Raw genomic sequence first — 18,901 nt, 5'->3', positions numbered from 1 at the left:
GTGACATTTGTCTCTATCTTTTTTATTTGCTTTCTGTGTATTGGGGGTAATTCTGAGTTGATCGCAGCAGGATTCTTGTTAGCAGTTGGGCAAAACCATGGGGGTAATTCCAAGTTGATCGCAGCAGGATTTTTGTTAGCAATTGGGCAAAACCATGTGCACTGCAGGGGAGGCAGATATAACATGTGCAGAGAGAGTTAGATTTGGGTGTGGTGTGTTCAATCTGCAATCTAAATTGCAGTGTAAAATAAAGCAGCCAGTATTTACCCTGCACAGAAACAAAATAACCCACCCAAATCTAACTTTCTCTGCAAATGTTATATCCAGGGGTGTATCTACCTATTGGCCAGGATGGCACTCGCCAGGGGCGCCAGGCAATGAGGGGGCGCCATCTGGCAGTGCCATCCATGGCCAGGGGGTAGAACCAAGTAGTTCTGTCAGACTTGATGACTGTCTGTTGGTGCCGGCGCCAGTGTCCGGCAGCAGCGCACTGCACCTCGCTTGTAATCAGACTCAACATAAACTACAGCTCCCAGCAGCCCTTGTTGCCGGGAGCTCCCGGCAGCAAGGGCTGCTAGGAGCTGTAGTTTACTTTGAGTCTGATTGATCACTAGTGCGGAGCTGTGCCGCTGGACACTGGCGCCGGCAGTGACAGACAGTCACCATGTACAGTCAGAGCCGGATTATGGGAAGGGTGGTGGTGGTGGGGGGGGGGGGGGGATTTGAGGCCCAGGACTGCACTGCCCTGCATTGGGCTAGGGCAGTGGATGGAGTGGAAGCACGGCACTCACTGCCAGGCAGCCCAGCAGCATGGAGCAGAGGGAGAGAGGACAACGAGCTACTAAAGTACATGCAGTCAGCGTACCCTGTCTGTAATGTTGGGGTGACACTATATAGTCTGTCTGTATGTGTGTCTGTGACTGAATTTATGTATGTGTGTGACTATGTATGTATGTTTGTGTGTGTATAAGTATCTACTGTATTTCTGTGTGTATTAGTGTGTGACTATGTATGTGAATAAGTGTGTAACTATGTATGTATGTGACTGTATTTGTATGTACTACATGTGTGACTGTACTGTATATCATATGTACAGTATGTGTTTTGTGTGTGACTATGTATGTAAGTGTTACTGTATGTGTGTACCTATGGGCAGGATCAGATATACTAATGGCAAATGTGGTTTGACCGCATTCCCCATATAAAATAAGAAATATATTTATTAGCACTGGTCCTCATTTCCATTTTCTATTTGCATTCTCCACATGCCCTGTATAGACGGTGTTTTCTATAGGGGTACGACAGTGTGGCGTAACGTGAATAAGAGACACTAGTGTGCATTGTAATGTGAGTAATGGACACTACTGTGCGGTGTAATGTGATACTGTGCACCATAATTTGAATTGGAAGTACTATTGTGTGGCCATGCCCCTTCCCCACAAGGCCACATCCCTTTTTAGATACGCCTTCCTTATTTCAAATATGTGTGTGCATGTGTGTGTGTGTGTGTGTGTGTGTGTGTGTGTGTGTGTGTGTGTGTGTGTGTGTGTGTAAGGGGGGGTCACCAGCCCCTGACTTTGCCAGGGGCGCTCAGACCCCTAGATACACCCCTGGTTATATCTGCCCCCCCTGCAGTGCACATGGGGGGTCATTCCGAGTTGTTCGCTCGGTAAAAATCTTCGCATCGCAGCGATTTTCCGCTTAATGCGCATGCACAATGTCCGCACTGCGACTGCGCCAAGTAAATTTGCTATGCACTTAGGAATTTTACTCACGGCTTTTTCTTCGTTCTGGCGATCGTAATGTGATTGACAGGAAATGGGTGTTACTGGGCGGAAACAGGCCGTTTTATGGGCGTGTGGGAAAAAACGCTACCGTTTCCGGAAAAAACGCTACCGTTTCCGGAAAAAACGCAGGAGTGGCCGGAGAAACGGGGGAGTGTCTGGGCGAACGCTGGGTGGTGTGTTTGTGACATCAAACCAGGAACGACAAGCACTGAACTGATCGCAGAAGCCGAGTAAGTCTGGAGCTACTCAGAAACTGCTACGAGGTGTGTAATCGCAATATTGCGAATACATTGTTCGCAATTTTAAGATGCTAAGATTCACTCCCAGTAGGCGGCGGCTTAGCATGAGCAAATCTGCTAAAATCCGCTTGCGAGCGAACAACTCGGAATGACCCCCTTGGTTTGCCCAACTGCTAACAAAAATCCTGCTGCGATCAACTCAGAATTACCCCCATTGAGTAATGCAGATTACTGTTATGGGAGCTGCTTAATACTATTTATATACTTAATTAACTCACAGGTGACCAACTTGTTATTAAGGGTCCTGTGCTCCTGATTTAACAATTATTCTAGCCATCTAATTGTTATTTGTATATATAACTTTCTGCACATGCAGCTACAAGCCCTTCCCTGGTGTGCAGCTGTTCATATGAATGTGCAGGGACTGTGACGCCCACTTTGAGCATCTTTAAATGCTGAAAGACTGCCTGGTGCATCTTTATATGCAGCCATCATTTGCTCCATCGCTTGCACCAGCCCCAAGGCAGGTGCAGATCATACTTGCCTCCCTACCCTCTCCATGAGGGAGAAAATGCTCTCTTCCTGGACTTTCCTGGTAATGTATGATTGCCATCACCTGTGGTGAAACACCTTTCTTATCAATTAACTAGCTCACCACAGGTGATGGCAATCATACATTACCAGGAAAGTCCAGGAACAGAGCATTTTCTCCCTCATGGAGAGGGTCAGGTAGGCAAGTATGGTGCAGATTTTCTGTCAGAGTATGGCCTCTAATATAAACAATTGTGCATCTGAGTTCGCAACCACTGCTGCTACTTGCCTGCAATAGTCCCATAACATGCCCATAAGTTGGACCATACATCTGAATAGCCACCTCGCAGTCACCACCCAGGGATACCAAACACATTTCCAATACATTTCTAATACCATGCATCTCCCATTCCTCTCAGTTGCAGCTGCAACTTTGTACACATGGAGTCTGGACGCACGCACAGAAGAAAAAAAATGCTGAACTGCGTCCGACATTGGCAGCGCGCCTGACTCAAAATCAGGAACACAATCTTTTAGTTTCCTTAAAAAATATTTAAATGTTACCATGCTGTGATTCCTTAAATACCCCCTCATCTGTTCTATGACCTAATACCAAGAGCAGCATAGTTCCCCCAGTAACTGTAGTTACTCTGTAAGTGTAAATGAAATCAGTAGTGTCAGTAGCAGAAAGAGACAGCGATGGCCAAACAAATGTCCCTTCATTAAAGAGGATTACTTCAGTGGTGAAGGTAGACAAGATCATGGGGGGGAGGGGGTTCTGGTCTGTTACTTAAGGGCATATGAGGGTTCTGAACATATAAAGGCACTGACTGGGGGGGCTCTGAGCATTTGTATGGGCATAACTGTGGGTCTCTGAGACTGGCATATAAAGCGGCATGACTGAGGTGGGTTTGAGGCTAACATATAAAGGGTCAGTATCTGGGGGGGAAGGGGTGTTCTCTGAGCCTGGCATATAAAGGGACACAACTGAGGGGATATATGTGACATATTACCAGTTGGGGACATTACTGTCTGGCATATCAGTTGTGTCACTACAGTATGGTATATCATTAATTTGGACATTTACGGGCATATTATCAATTGGGGATACTACTGTGTGGCATTTTATGCATTGTAGTGAGCAAAATTTAAATCTAAAATTAAATACATTTATTTCAAGATACGTTTATTAGTTTTAGTGTTTCTTAGATTAAGGCCTACCTATAAGGACCGTACATTGTTATACTGTACACTTTACAGGTATCATCTTGCTGGTAGGTCTTAAACAGATCTTGACATATATACAAAAACTCTGTTCTCCCCCATTCTGTATGTATATTTCTTATCTTCCCAAATATGTACTGTATTTAGTGATTACAGGCAATATGTAGCTCTGGAGAACGTACATTATTTATTGCTGTATTTCCCAAGCACTTATATTGACATTGAAGGTGTGGGAGAGGCATAATTTTCTTAGCTGCACAATATTCAACATGATCCAACTTCCACCCTGAAAATAAATATGTAACTGGATTACTCTGAGTTGTATTCTTAGATGTCCATTTACTTTGGCTTGATCTTTATATAAATGGAAGACAGCCAGGCTGAGGCACATTACATACCACTATGTATGATACATTATCAGTCCCACCACTTAGCACTGCAGTGTCTTACAAGTCAACTACAATAATAAGTTATTAAAAAGAAAACATAGTGTAATGTGTCCTGACCTATAGCATTGTCTGAAGCTAGAAGTATTCATCGTGTGTGTGTGTGTGTGTGTGTGTGTGTGTGTGTGTGTGTGTGTGTGTGTGTGTGTGTTTGTATGTGTTGTGTGTAGGCTAATTCATAGATCCATAAAAGTAAGAGTGTGTTTTAGAGGGGGTTTTTTTGTTTGTTTTTTGTATCATGTGCCCAACTGTCATTGGTTTGTAATGTACGTGAGCTTATGAAGAAATGGTTCAATACCTGCCCTTCCTCACACTCCCAAGTGGTTTGCGTATTTATTCGAAACTTTATACATGTTTTGGTTTATTTTTTAATTGGAAATTATTAGAGACGAGCGGGTTCGGTTTGTCGAGATCCGAACCCCCCCGAACGTCACCTATTTTACACGGTTCCGAGGCAGCCTCAGATCTTCCCGCCTTGCTCGGTTAACCTGAACGCGGCCAAACGTCATCATCCCGCTGTTGGATTCTCGCGAGATTCGTATTCTATATAAAGAGCCGCGTGTCGCCACCATTTTCACTCGTGCATTGGAGATTGAATGGAGAGGACGTGGCTACGTTCTCTGCCTGAAAAGCTCCATATCTGTGCTCAGTGTGCTGCAAATATCTGTGCTCAGTGTGCTGCAAATATCTACGTTCTCTGCCTGAAAAGCTCCATATCTGTGCTCAGTGTTCTGCAAATATCTGTGCTCAGTGTGCTGCATTTTGGTGACCAACAGTATATAGTTGTACAGTACAGTACAGTACAGTACAGTAGGCCATTGCTGTATCTTGCAGCTCTGTGTCACTGCAAGTATCCATTCCATATCTATGCTGCATTTTTGTGAGCAGTATATATAGTAGTACAATGCAGCATTTTGGTGACCAACAGTATATAGTTGTACAGTACAGTAGGCCATTGCTGTATCTTGCAGCTCTGTGTCACTGCAAGTATCCATTCCATATCTGTGCTGCATTTTTGTGAGCAGTATATATAGTAGTACAGTGCAGCATTTTGGTAACCAACAGTATATAGTTGTACAGTACAGTAGGCCATTGCTATTGATATAATAATATTACTGGCATATAATTCCACACATTAAAAAATGGAGAACAAAAATGTGGAGGGTGAAATAGGGAAAGATCCAGATCCACTTCCACCTAGTGCTGAAGCTGCTGCCACTAATCATGGCAGAGATGATTCAATGCCATCAACGTCGTCTGCCAAGGCCGATGCCCAATGTCATAGTAGAGAGCATGTAAAATCCAAAAAACTAAAGTTCAGTAAAATTACCCAAGAATCTAAATTAAAAGCGTCTGAGGAGAAGCGTCAACTTGCCAATATGCCATTTACGTCACGGATTGGCAAGGAACGGCTGAGGCCCTGGCCTATGTTCATGGTTTGTGGTTCAGCTTCACATGAGGATGGAAGCACTCATCCTCCCGCTAGAAAACTGAAAAGAGTTAAGATGGCAAAAGCACAGCAAAGAACTGTGCGTTCTTCTAAATCACAAATCCCCAAGGAGAGTCCAATTGTGTCGGTTGCGATGCCTGACCTTCCCAATACTGGATGAGAAGAGGTGGCTCCTTCCACCATTTGCACGCCCCCCTGGAAGTGCTGGAAGGAGGACCCGCAGTCCAGTTCCTGATAGTCAAATTGAAGATGTCACTGTTGAAGTACACCAGGATGAGGATATGGGTGTTGCTGGCGCTGAGGAGGAAATTGACAAAGAGGATTCTGATGGTGAGGTGGTTTGTTTAAGTCAGGCACCCGGGGAGACACCTGTTGTCCGTGGGATGAATATGGCCATTGACATGCCTGGTCAAATTACAAAAAAAATCACCTCTTCGGTGTGGAATTATTTTAACAGAAATGCGGACAACAGGTGTCAAGCCGTGTGTTGCCTTTGTCAAGCTGTAATAAGTAGGGTTAAGGACGTTAACCACCTCGGAACATCCTCCCTTATACGTCACCTGGAGCGCATTCATCAGAAGTCATTGACAAGTTCAAAAACTTTGGGTGACAGTGGAAGCAGTCCACTGACAACTAAATCCCTTCCTCTTGTACCCAAGCTCCTGCAAACCACACCACCAACTCCCTCAGTGTCAATTTCCTCCTTAGACAGGAACGCCAATAGTCCTGCAGGCCATGTCACTGGCAAGTCTGACGAGTCCTCTCCTGACTGGGATTCCTCCGATGGATCCTTGAGTGTAATGCCTACTGCTGCTGGCACTGCTGTTGTTGCTGCTGGGAGTCGATCATCATCCCAGAGGGGAAGTTGGAAGACCACTTGTACTACTTCCAGTAAGCAATTGACTGTCCAACAGTCCTTTGCTGTGATATTTCATCTTGCTCGCAATCATCCTGTTGCAAAGCGGATAACTCAGGCCTTGGCAGCTGTGTTGGTGTTAGACGTGCGGCCGGTATCCGGCGTTAGTTCACAGGGACTTAGAGAATTTCTTGAGGTAGTGTGTCCCCGGTACCAAATACCATCTAGGTTCCACTTCTCTAGGCAGGCGATACCGAGAATGTACACAGATGTCAGAAAAAGACTCACCAGTGTCCTAAAAAATGTAGTTGTACCCAATGTCCACTTAACCACGGACATGTGGACAAGTGGCGCAGGGCAGACTCAGGGCTATATGACTGTGACAGCCCACTGGGTAGATGTATTGCCTCCCGCAGCAAGAACAGCAGCGGCGGCACCAGTAGAAGCATCTCGCAAACGCCAACTCGTTCCTAGGCAGGCTACGCTTTGTACCACAGCTTTTCACAAGAGGCACACAGCTGTCAACCTCTTACGGAAACTGAGGAACATCATCGCAGAATGGCTTACCCCAATTGGACTCTCCTGGGGATTTGTGACATCGGACAATGCTATTTTTTTTAAGACTTTGTATTTTCAGAAAATACCATTATTCTTTTTACTTATTCAAGCAAAATTAACAAAAATGGACATTTCTTAACAAATTTCAAGAAATACTGTGTGGTTCTGATATGAACACACCTATCCAAAACAAAAAGCATGATTCTAAATACCTGCTGTGTGCAAGAATAATATGGTAGGTCCACTGGCGCATTCAAATGGGTGCAGTGTGTGTGTGGTACACACAGGGGGGCCCACATGCACATGCTGCCCCCATTTCTTGAATACTTACTCTAGTGCTCAGGCTCTACAGCGCTGCCGGCAGAGAGGAGGAGGTCTAGATGGGGGAGGCTGCACACAAGGGCCTCCTTCACTCTTAAAGCGCCCCTGAGTAGGCCAACAAGGTCTACCACTTTTTAAATTAGAGAACCTATTGCATTAAATGAGGAGGCTGCTGCTTTTATTAATTTACACAAGATGCAAGAACTGACCTTTAGATCCGCCATCTGTGAAATAATGTGCACAATATGCTCTCCCCCAGTATATTAAAATGTCTGTGCCGTCACCAGGAGCGTATCCAGTACTTGGTGAGCCCTATAGCAACACTTTGAAGGGGACCTGTCCCAAAGCTTCTAGAGAGACACCACTCTGCAGCAGTTGTTAATTTTTATGCCCCATAATATTGCACTATTTTATGAACCATAGTAGTGCCCCAGTTCACATCATGTCACATTTTATGCCTGCCTGTACACATTAGGCAACAGTACCCCCAATTCATATTATGACATACAGTGTCTCCAGTTCATATTATGCCACATTTGTGCCCCAAGTTCATATTCTGTAACAGTATAACGCCCTCCTGAGCAGGTCCAGGGGCATAAGTAGATATATTGTAGGCCCCATGGCAAAAGTTTGTAAGCAAGAAGAAGGTTATACCGAGGTATATTCGGACGCTGGGTGTATGAGATCCTTTGTCAAGCTGCAGCCAAACGTCAGAGGGAAGTCACTCCCACATACATAAAGAGTAAAGCAGAATGAGACTGCGCTGTGTTTAAATTTAAACAACAATAGCTAATTCCAAATGAATACATTTTAAAATTGACAATTTAATAAAAAATCACAAATGTCTGCATAAAATATATAACATGAATTCATGTTCAATATTAAGAGAGGTATATATTACCCTGGGTAATGTGTTTTACATCTAATTGCACATGCGCTGACGTCCGAAGATCACCATGACAACCTATTTCATCTGCCCCCCTCCATATACTTTACTACTCCACACTGACATGATGTGAACGTACACCCCTGACGCCGGCGCACTTAATTATATTTCCTGATACAGACACGACCCACGCTGCAGTGTTGCCATGGTGACGCATACATGATGGGCGCGACGACGCGTGCCGTCAGCTTTTAGACATCTAGCAACCTAGAGATCCAGGGGCGTTGCTGGTGCGCCGCAGCCGATATGTCTGGCCATGCAAACACTTTCTTGTTATACACAAACATGTGGTTCAACGGGTGGTCTTCAGTATGCCGAATGTCGGGATCCCGGCGCACATTATACCGGCGCCGGAATCCCGAGACCCGGCATACCGACACCCGGCATACCGACAGCTATTCTCCCTCGTGGAGGTCCACGACCCCCCTGAAGGGAGAATAAAATAGTGTGGCGCGCTTAGCGCGCCACTGTGCCCACAGCGTGGAGAGCGCAGCGAGCCCGGAAGGGGCACCTTAGCGCTCGCCACGCTGCCGGTATGCCGGCGGTCGGGCTCCCGGCGCCGGTATGCTGGTCGCCGGGAGTCCGAGCGCCGGCATACCGTACTACACCCGGTTCAACTATCAGAAGTGCTATAATTACAAATGTTTATCTCTTCCGGCTAAACTGTAGATAGGTCATGTAACTAATCATCACATGATCTAATAAATGATCATGCGCCAGAAATTGTGAATTTTAAATTTATTCATTTGGAATTAGCTGTTGTTGTTTACATTTAAACACAGCGTAGCCTCATTCTGCTAAGTGCCTCTTTGTATCACCCAGTGGGTAAAATGTATATAAAACATATAACCCAAAGGGGAAAGTGTATATAACACATGTATCTTCGACAGGGAAGTTGGGCCCCTCCTATCTCTGGGCCCCATAGCAGCTGCACGCTCTGCACCTATGGTAGCTACACCCTTGGCCACCTCATGTACAAGCACAGTTATGTGCCCTCCTGCCCATATATGGAAAATGTTTTCTGTAGCACAGGGTAATATTTTATGGCAATCACCAGACATTAGCAACTAAGGGGCAGTATTTAAAGCATGGCACTTATCTCTTTCATATGTGGGTACCTCGTGTGTACAGGTACAATTAGCATGATTGGGCACATACTGTAGTTCAGGCATGTCCAAACTGCAGCCTTCCAGCTGTTGTGAAACTACATATCCCAGCATGCCCTGATACAGTTTTGCTGTCAGAGAATGCTAAAGCTGTGTCAGGGCATGCTGGGATGTGTAGTTTCTCAACAGCTGGAGGGCCGCAGTTTGGACATGCCTGCTGTAGTTCCTCTTGCCTATCTACGGAAAAGTATGTATTCACAATATCTACAAGGGGGCTTCATAATATGATTGATGAGTCCTCCCAAATGTCGGTGTCCCTGAATCTATAGAAGCCAGGTTGGGGGAGATCTTACCCCACATCCCTCGACTCTATTTGTTTTTCTGTAGTGCAGGTGGATTCCAATGAATTATATGTCCTCCGACAGCAATTGATTGCTCCAGGGTTTATTTAGGTGGGAATACTTATGTCTGTTTCTATGGGGGCGGCTCAATAATAAAATGTACCAAGCTCCAATAGACAGCGTTTGAGAGCCACTGCTGTTTGCTGAAATGATGAACAGTGGTATTTCAAACCATTTATTTCTGATTGCAGTCAGAGATCAGAACAGTATTAACTGCTGTTGATTATGTGAGTATTAAGATCCCTAATGATTTACAATATTATTATGTTTATTCCTTACAGGGGAATCTCTGCACTACATTCCTGATCTACAGGTACTGGATTTATCATGGAACAGTGATCTGGGAGGGGCCCTGTCCACTCTTACTCAGCACTTGTCAGACCAATGGGAATTAAAAATATTAAATTTAACAGATTGCAACCTTCGAACAAAAGATGGTGACTCATTAGGTAACTCAATTTATTTCTTAATGCAGCGCAGTAAATCAATTATTAACTATATTTTTCTTTTGCTTTTACATTTATTCTACCAAAATTATGATTGATTTGTAGACAACAATTAATTAAAATGAAGGTAATTTGGAATCATTTAATAATGTTGCAGCCAATTCCTAGATATAACTACGTCTCTCACTAAGCATGTGTCTCTGAACTTAATCTCATATTGACGTGTGTTTTACTGGGTATGGGTCGTTGGGTCGACTCAACTTAAGTCGACAGTCATTAGGTCGACCACTGAAGGTTGACACGGGCATTAGGTCGACATGCATGAGGTCGACATGTACTAGGTCGACAGGTGAAAAGGTCGACATGAGGTTTTGGACTTTTTTTGGTTGTCGTTTTCTTCGTAAAGTGACGAAAACTCTTTTTGGTGTTTCTATTGCTCTTTTAAATCCAGCCATCAATACTGGCTCTGGGAAAACGATCTTTAATAAATAATGCACCCCCAGTCGTGTGTATTGCATTACTCCAGTTCCATACTGACATAATAACACTGCCCGTCTTACAGGAAGTCCTGTCCTCACAATGCTTTTCTCAAGAACAGTACAGTCATTACATAAAATGTCTGAGCGATTGTAAGTATTCTGATTTATATGATAGGCTAGAGGATGTTATATCCCTTCACAGATGTGCAGAAAATGAAGGTTCCTAACAAATGTGCTCTGACAGCAGTCAAACACGCCTAAAACGGGTTGGGTACGGAATCCCGGCAGTCAGGGTGCCTGCAGCCTAAACCTCCCCCCTCCCCCACCCCCTGCAGCCTAACCCTAACCCTCCCGGTATCGGGATTCCGGTGTTGGCATTCTGACAGCTGTCGGGATTCCGGCGTTGCTATTCTGACTACCAGGATCCTGAACGCCTGGAATCCAACTACATCCCCCTAAAAACAGAACTCCTACTCCAAGTTAGTCTACCCATCAGCAATTTACCTGTATAATGTTTCAGAGCGCAATCCAGGACTATATAAAAAAAAGAAATAAGGCTTTTGCTCCAGCAGATAGACATACAGGGGGAAATATAATAGCCTGCGAGATGCAGGCAGGCATCGGTGAGATTCCGGTGAGTCTGACCGTGTTTTTAAAGTTGCAATAATTTAAAAGGCAAAACCAACTTTTAATTTATTGGCACTTTAAAAAAAATGGGAGGACTCTTCTCCGATGCTGCATATCATAAGCTATTACATTTCCCCCACAGCATATGTTGAAAATGTATGTGTAATCAATACTGTTTTATTTTGAGTAAATAAGACTTATTTTTTTTATCTTTATTAGCACACGCTGTTAGCAGAATGCCAAAATTGGAAGTTTTGGACTTATCAGAGAACAAAGAGCTTGGAAGTGTAATCAAGAATATCACGGAAAAACTCAAAAACTGCACTTGTTTGTGTGTGTTAAAACTCCGTTCCACTGGCTTACATCAGGACAGCATCCAGTGTTTGAGTTAGTAGTTATACTTTTTTGTTATTTTTCTAATTGGTTTTGGTGTTTTTTTTAAATGAATATATAAAGCATAATTTAATGTAAAAGCTGGTACATGTGGAGCATAATTTATGACCAATATTTTCTGCAAAACACAAGGAGTAATTCACAATACACTAATTAGGCCACTGCTGTCATTCTTAGTCAGACGACACTTCTATAGTATTCTATTCCTAGAACATCATTGAGCCAGGACACACGCAGCACACTTGTAAGTAGCGATCCTCGACACTTACGTACATACGAAGATCTATTCACATGACAGGTAGGATGATGCCATGATCACCGGAGTTTCCTATACAAAACAGATTATTTTAGCCTGGTAATATCCAGATCTTCTTTGTCTTAGCACCTCAGTGTTAGAGCATGTATTTATACATACATGGGCTCATATTGAGTTAGACAGAATTTAACCACAAATGCAAAATGCACAATTTGCTGTATCGGAATGACAAATCTTATATATTGCCTAAAGTGTATACCCGATTGCGCGCTCCCATGGGTTGCATGCGTCATCTTTTGGTCGGCCGTGCTGCACAACCAACCAGAAGATATCGTGTGCAGCACGATGCAGAGTGATGAAGGACAGAACAAGATGTTGCCTCGTCGTTCATTACATACAGTATGGCTAGCGTGCACTACAGGCAGGGATGGTCCAGGACAAAAGGAAATCATCCCGACCATTGGCCCGATTGCTCGTCGTTGTAGTGTGTACCTGGCCATAGTAACATATGCACTTCCTTTACTCCTAGAGAGAACAGTAACATATGTGTCAGGTTTACACCAGAAGGTGGAGCTTCTCAATGGTATAGGTAAATGGTAAAAATACAGTACACACTTCATATACAATACAGTATATATCTGGACTGATATACCCCTTTCACATCGCAAATGCTGGGTCCCACCCGGTGATTGGAAACGGGTCCTTACCGGGTGGGACCGGGCATTTGACTCTACACGCTGCCTTCCCAACTCGGCATATTGCCGGATCGGGTTGATAAACAGGGGCTGGGACTGTGGCATAATAGGGGGCGGCGCTGGATATGAGCTCATCTCCGCGCCGCCTCTCCCTGTGTAGTGAACAGGTCCTGGGTTGCATCGACCCGGCAACATGTTCACACTGCCACTTACCTGGTATTCATCCCAGGAATAACACTGCTTTATTCCTGGGTTGAATTACCGGGTCAGGCGACCCGGGAAATTGCCATGGGCCCTTTCACACTGCACAGCTACCCGTGTCGACCGGCAGTATGTCGCGTCGGTACCGGGTTATTTGTTCAGTGTGAAAGGGGTATTAACTAAAGAAGTTGCAGTGCATTCACAATGTAAAAATTTAATTAGACCAAGATGCAAAGGCAAAATAAAAATGTAAGTATTTATTAAGTTAAAAACAATGTTCCCTTTTAAAAATTTAAATGGACATATATATACTTTATTGCATCAAACCAATTGCTAATATCACTAAGATAATAGGTCACAGCATTAACATTACTATTATCATAAATGGATGGAAATCAGACAGGTAAAGTTGATCAGAATTTGCTGCTGATCCTTATCATAACAGGTCACATTTTGTACAATAAATGTTGTTTTAAAAAAAATATTTTATTTATAGTTTCAAAAATGTGCAGTAGCAATAACAAAAAAGAAAACAAACAGTACATGGTAAGGGAGCAAAGCGCTGCAGTGGTAAAAACAGTAAATACACAATCACATACTGTACCTCCCATCATTCATATGCAGCAACGTGGGGCGCCGTGTGCGCCTGAAAAAATGGCATGACCTCTGCAAAAGGGGCGTGGCTCATGGGAATGCTGTGATCTCAAGCCACGTGTCCAGTTTTAGTCAATGTGGGGGCATGCCAAGCGCTTTGTGAGCTAATAGTCATGTCCCCAGTCCCTCTGTCTCTTGTGAATAAACGCTGCGCACAGCATCTATTCAATTGAGTGACAGGTAGCCTCCCAACTCCCCCCCGCCCCCTCCCCACCGAGAGACACTGTGGCCCGCCGGTAGGACAGCGGGACAGTGTCCAAAATACAGGACTGTCCCGCAAAAATCAGAAGAGTATGGAGGTATGCACAATCACTAAATTCAAATCGCAGCAGTAATTGGGGAATTGGGGAATACAGTTTACCTATGTAGTGCAGCATGGAACATATAGTAGGTGGGTGGGGGAGAGGGAGTGGCCTGAAAATATAACGATAGGAACAAAACAATAGGTCTGATAGATTAGCATAGGTATTCCAGGTTCCTTAACCCAAAGGAATTGTGGCAACTTGGAGTTAAGGTAAGCTGTGATTTTCTTCATTGCACCTAGGTACCACGGTCTAGCGAAAACAGGGTAAAGAGAGGGAGGAGCAGGATTCTTTAGTTTCCAGATTTATCCTCATATCTAAGGACTCAAAGGGGAGACCTAAGAGAAAGGACCATGGGTTAACATTTATGGGGGAATTTAATACAGCAATCAGAAGGTCCGCAATCAAACACCAGAATAGAACTATTTTTGGACAGGTCCACCAAATATGATTAAAGGTACCAAGTTTTTCACAGCGCCTCCAACAAAGGGGAAAGGCAGAACTATAAATAAAGCCATGTACCAGCGGTAATAGATTTAATAGAATTTCCCTTTAACCAGTGTAGATACGGAAGATCTATCAATCTGTTCCTGAATAGTGGACCAGGTGTCTCTTCCCAGTACCCAGACCCAGATTTTCCTCTCACTGGAATTTGCAGCAAGAGTAGACTGTTGTACTGATAAGAGCGGGGAGTTGTATAGTAGAGAGATCATGCGGAATTGTAAGAGTTTTTGGTAACAGAGGCAGTAGCGAATTTCCCATTAGGCACGTGAGACACGTTGGCCCTGTCCGACTACAAAGTACCACTAGCTGCAAAATATTTCTACTGTACTGAATGTAAGTGGATAGGACATGCACAGACTGCCCCTTATTAAAAATGTACACGTAATTAAAAAGAAAAAAAATGTCATAGTGGCTTTTTTTTTATTACTCTATGAAATTGTCTATCATCAATCAATAAAAATAATTACATTTACTCAGGCAAGGGGCAGCCGTTACTGTTGTGCCTAGGGGCGCCCTCACCCCTAAATCCGCCCCTAAACAGAGGGACTCAAAGGAGAAAGTTAAACATAATAACCTCAGGAAAGTAGAACTTTATCTGCAGGTCCCCTAGAGAAATGCAGTCAGCGCCCTCCAACACGTCCACCACAAATCTGACACCTCTGGAGATACAATGGGTAGTGCAGGAGAGGGACAAGCCTGAGGGAAAATTTGATTATCCCATAACTGGTTAAGAGTAGATGGGTTGCTAGACAATTTGTAGCAATTAGTACAGAGGCGGTAACGCGAATAACCGGGTGTTTGCGCCATACATTGAGCGCCTGCAAATGAACCACCTCCAAATGATCGCGTGTCTATTTCTTATGGTGATCGTAGGATTCCCAAATTGTGTTTTGGGTGTGCTTACATGCTTTCAACAACAGCACAAGGGGTCATTAGCATAAAATATTCCTCAATAGCCATGGCTGTGGGTGGGTCAGAATTCTTGACATGGACATATGTAGTAATAAAAAGAGATAATTATAGGGGGAAATGGTTATCAATAGCATTTGCATCCAACGCTTCATAACCACACAATGTATAATATCTATATAAATGATAGGCCAATATAATGTTATGCTTCATTGGTCAAATTGTGTATTTCATTTGTTAAGTTTGTGAAAGTAGAGACAGCCCTAGTCAGCCTCCAGAACTAATAAGTCTAATATTAGCACTCTATGAGCCTCTGTATAAGAGTTGGCATCTGTTAAAAGTTACCTATGTGCATAGTTATAGTTACTTGTTATGTATATAGTTATAATTACTTATGTGTATAGTTTATAGTTATTTATGTGCATACATACCCAAAGAAATTCATAACTACACTTCAAGCAATGGTCCATCAGGGCAAACTAATTTGCATCTCTATGACAAACCGTTTAAAACAACCCCCTACAGTTGTAACCTGTCAGACTTGTTCTACATGTGGAAAAAATCAAAGAGATGATTACTGGAAAAGACCTACACACCTACTGTATATTGTTCCAAGCATTTGACCTTCAGTGTATAACTAGGATTTATAGGATATAACACCGGCCAGTTGTCATGTGAGCATTCCTTTGTGCTGCATGTGCTTCCAATTTATAAGCATACACATTTGTTTTAATTGATTGCAATATGGAATTAATAATGTGAAATGTGTTTATATACAAATGTTGTATTTGCACCTACTTGCTCTTGTTTACCAGCTGTTTGTCACGTAATTACATAGTAGGAAAGATGTCCCCAGGGCCTACATGACATAAATGGATCATGTTTTACATTGAATGATTTCATTTGCAGACGTAAATCAAGCCTGGAAGAACATGATTAACCAGTATCTGAAAATCCCTAATTTAGCAGTTACCCAGGGCAGGGCTTTAAGGGTGGTACACACCTAGAGATGTGTGCTGAGTGATCTATCACAGACCGCTCAGCACACATCTCTCCCGCCACTCAGCACTCACCGCAATGTGTGCTGAGAGAGGGGATAGGGAACAGGGGGGGCGCTCACTTCACACAGCGCTAAACTGAGCGACCTGCTAGATTGAGCACCGGCGATAGTGATGCGCGGGGCCACGCATCGCTATCGCTGGGGGGCATACACACGAGAGATCCGTGCTTAATTTCTAAGCAATCTAGTCAGATTGCTTAGATTTTAAGCATGGATCTCTACGTGTGTACCCCCCTTAAAACAAGGGGATATCCAATTAACCGCAGTAAAATCACCATGGTTAATGGATTCCCCTGGGGCTATCCAATTAGCCCCTGACCGGCAGCACTTATCCGGGATTAGCCTTAACGTGCCTCAGGCATGCGGATCAGAATCCACGATAAGCAGCCCTCACAGACCCGTTTTTGCGTGATAACGCATGGGTCTGGAAACTTATCCTGGATTGCATGGGTTATCTCCTGAAAATGGGTCATTTACCGCACGATAAAAACTGACTATAATTGGATAGCCCGATATACTACTGAGCTATTTTAGTCTATTTTTGCTGTGCTGTAAATTAACGCTGGCAGTTGGATACCGCCTAATGTCTTCATATCAGCCATATTACTTTCTGATTTAAAATCACATGATATACAGATTATAATCACAGACCTGTGATTATGTTGCTTTATGATACTTGTTAAACTGTTACTGGAACATGCATTGTTTTTATCTCCTCCAGGTTCTGCTTTCCAGTACTGGCCATTCTTACGCAGGCTGGACCTCTCGTGCAATAAGGCAGCAGGGGGTGGATTCCGAGAGGCTGCAGCGCATCTAACCGCATTCAAACAGCTGGAGCTACTGGATATTCACCAGTGCAGCCTTACCGGAGATGATGTGGCAGCACTGAGTAATTATAGTGCTTTTATAATAATATTAAGTTTTTTGTTTTTTTCAAATGTATTTTTTATGCTATAACTCTTGAGTTCTCCTGAGCGGGATGACATTGGGATTTGGGAGGTAATACAGACTTGATCGATGATGTGCTAAATTAAGCACATCTACGATCACTTTTAAAGACATGCGGGGGGTCGCCCAGCACAAGGCTAGTCCGCCACGCATGTCTGGCTCTGCCCCCCTGCACAGGTACAAAAGCATCGCACGGCGGTGATGCTTTTGTACCTGAACAATAGCTCCCTACCAGTGCAGCTCCTGCGCGTTGGCAGGGAGCTACCCGTTGCTCTCTGGGTCGCAGCGTCTGTGTGTGACGTCACGCAGCCGCCGCAGTCCACCCCCCGCACGGTCCGGGCACGCCTGCGCTGCCCGGACCGTGCCCCCAAAACTGCGTCCCGTCAATCAGGTAGAGGCGATCGCTGGGCTGAGATGCCAATCGCATCTCTGGCATGCGCAGACGCACTGCGGCGCCTGTGCATGCACAGTTCAGACCTGATCGCAGCAATCAGGTCTGAATTAGCCCCCTAAACCTGTAAATGAAACATTTCAAATGTGAGGATGTCCTAACTATATATTTTTGACAAGATAACACAGTAGAACAATGAGAACCCTTCAGAAATATATCACAGATATCAGATCACAAGAAAATATGATGCACTAATATAATAGTTCACAATTTTCTATTTCCACTGTAGTAATGTACATTAGGAGAACATTGTATAGAGAAAAATTAGGTAAATACTGTATGCTCTGTACAGTAATAGAGATGACACTTTTTGAGGATGTGTTCAGTAAATGTATACTTTTTGTTTTGTAGCTCAAGTAATACCTCTGCTATCCAATCTTCAAGTCTTGGATATATCGTCCAATAAAAACGTCGGACTTTCCCCTGAACATCTCTTTAGCAGACTACGTTTTTTGCCAAAACTGAATTCTGTGATTATCAGCAACTGCTCCCTACAGAGAGAATCTCTTGCAGGATTGGGTATGGAATGTTATTATTTTTTTAAATAGTTCTAGAAGAGACAGATTATTTTTCCATTGGTGTTTTATCACTCTTTCCAGCCAGAAGGGCCTTTGTTGTGAATTCTGTTATGAATGTAGGGTCATGATTTTGGTACGCTGAGACGCTGACCGCCGGGACCGGAATCCGGAAGTACTGGGACTGGAAGTGAAATTGACGGTTCACGAGCGTGTGCACGGAAAGAGACTGGGGCCGGGTTCTGGGGGCAGTGACCGGGGAGACTGGTGACTGGAAGCAAGGTCTCTGGAGGCCGCGACCGGGGAGACTGGTGCCGGAAACCGGGGACGGGGGGCAGTGATCGAGAAGCCGGGTACCGAGGAGCCGGGCCGTGGAGGGAGCAGGGAGCCAGGCCGTGACCTGGGAGCCACAAGTGCCAGGACGGACGGAGGTGCTGAGTGCCTGAGCTGAGCTGTAGCAGCAGTGCGTGGGAGCTTGTAAGGCTGACCCGCAGAAGAGAGGAAGGAAGGAGATGCAGTCGGGAGCTGAGTGATCAAGTGCAGGAACGGTGCCAGGAATGGGAGAAAGGAGCTGGGAGCTGTGACTAGTGAGCGGG

At 44.2% G+C, this 18,901-nt stretch overlaps 1 protein-coding gene across 1 annotated transcript in view; it reads left to right on the top strand.

Annotated features, from left to right (window-relative positions):
- The window catches only part of LRRC31 (leucine rich repeat containing 31), an 85,418-nt gene that overhangs the window by 28,223 nt on the left and 38,294 nt on the right, over window positions 1-18,901 (top strand). Inside the window, exons 5-8 of the mRNA XM_063919599.1 lie at window positions 10,147-10,314; window positions 11,637-11,804; window positions 17,113-17,280; window positions 18,142-18,309. Coding sequence (XP_063775669.1) covers window positions 10,147-10,314; window positions 11,637-11,804; window positions 17,113-17,280; window positions 18,142-18,309 — 672 coding nt within the window. The remainder of the gene's footprint in view (window positions 1-10,146; window positions 10,315-11,636; window positions 11,805-17,112; window positions 17,281-18,141; window positions 18,310-18,901) is intronic.

Source organism: Pseudophryne corroboree, chromosome 4 (assembly GCF_028390025.1).
Source record: "Pseudophryne corroboree isolate aPseCor3 chromosome 4, aPseCor3.hap2, whole genome shotgun sequence".
In the NCBI taxonomy this organism is placed as follows: domain Eukaryota; kingdom Metazoa; phylum Chordata; class Amphibia; order Anura; family Myobatrachidae; genus Pseudophryne; species Pseudophryne corroboree.
Note: the sequence above shows the minus strand (reverse complement) of the source record. Positions and strands in the feature narration are given on the sequence as shown.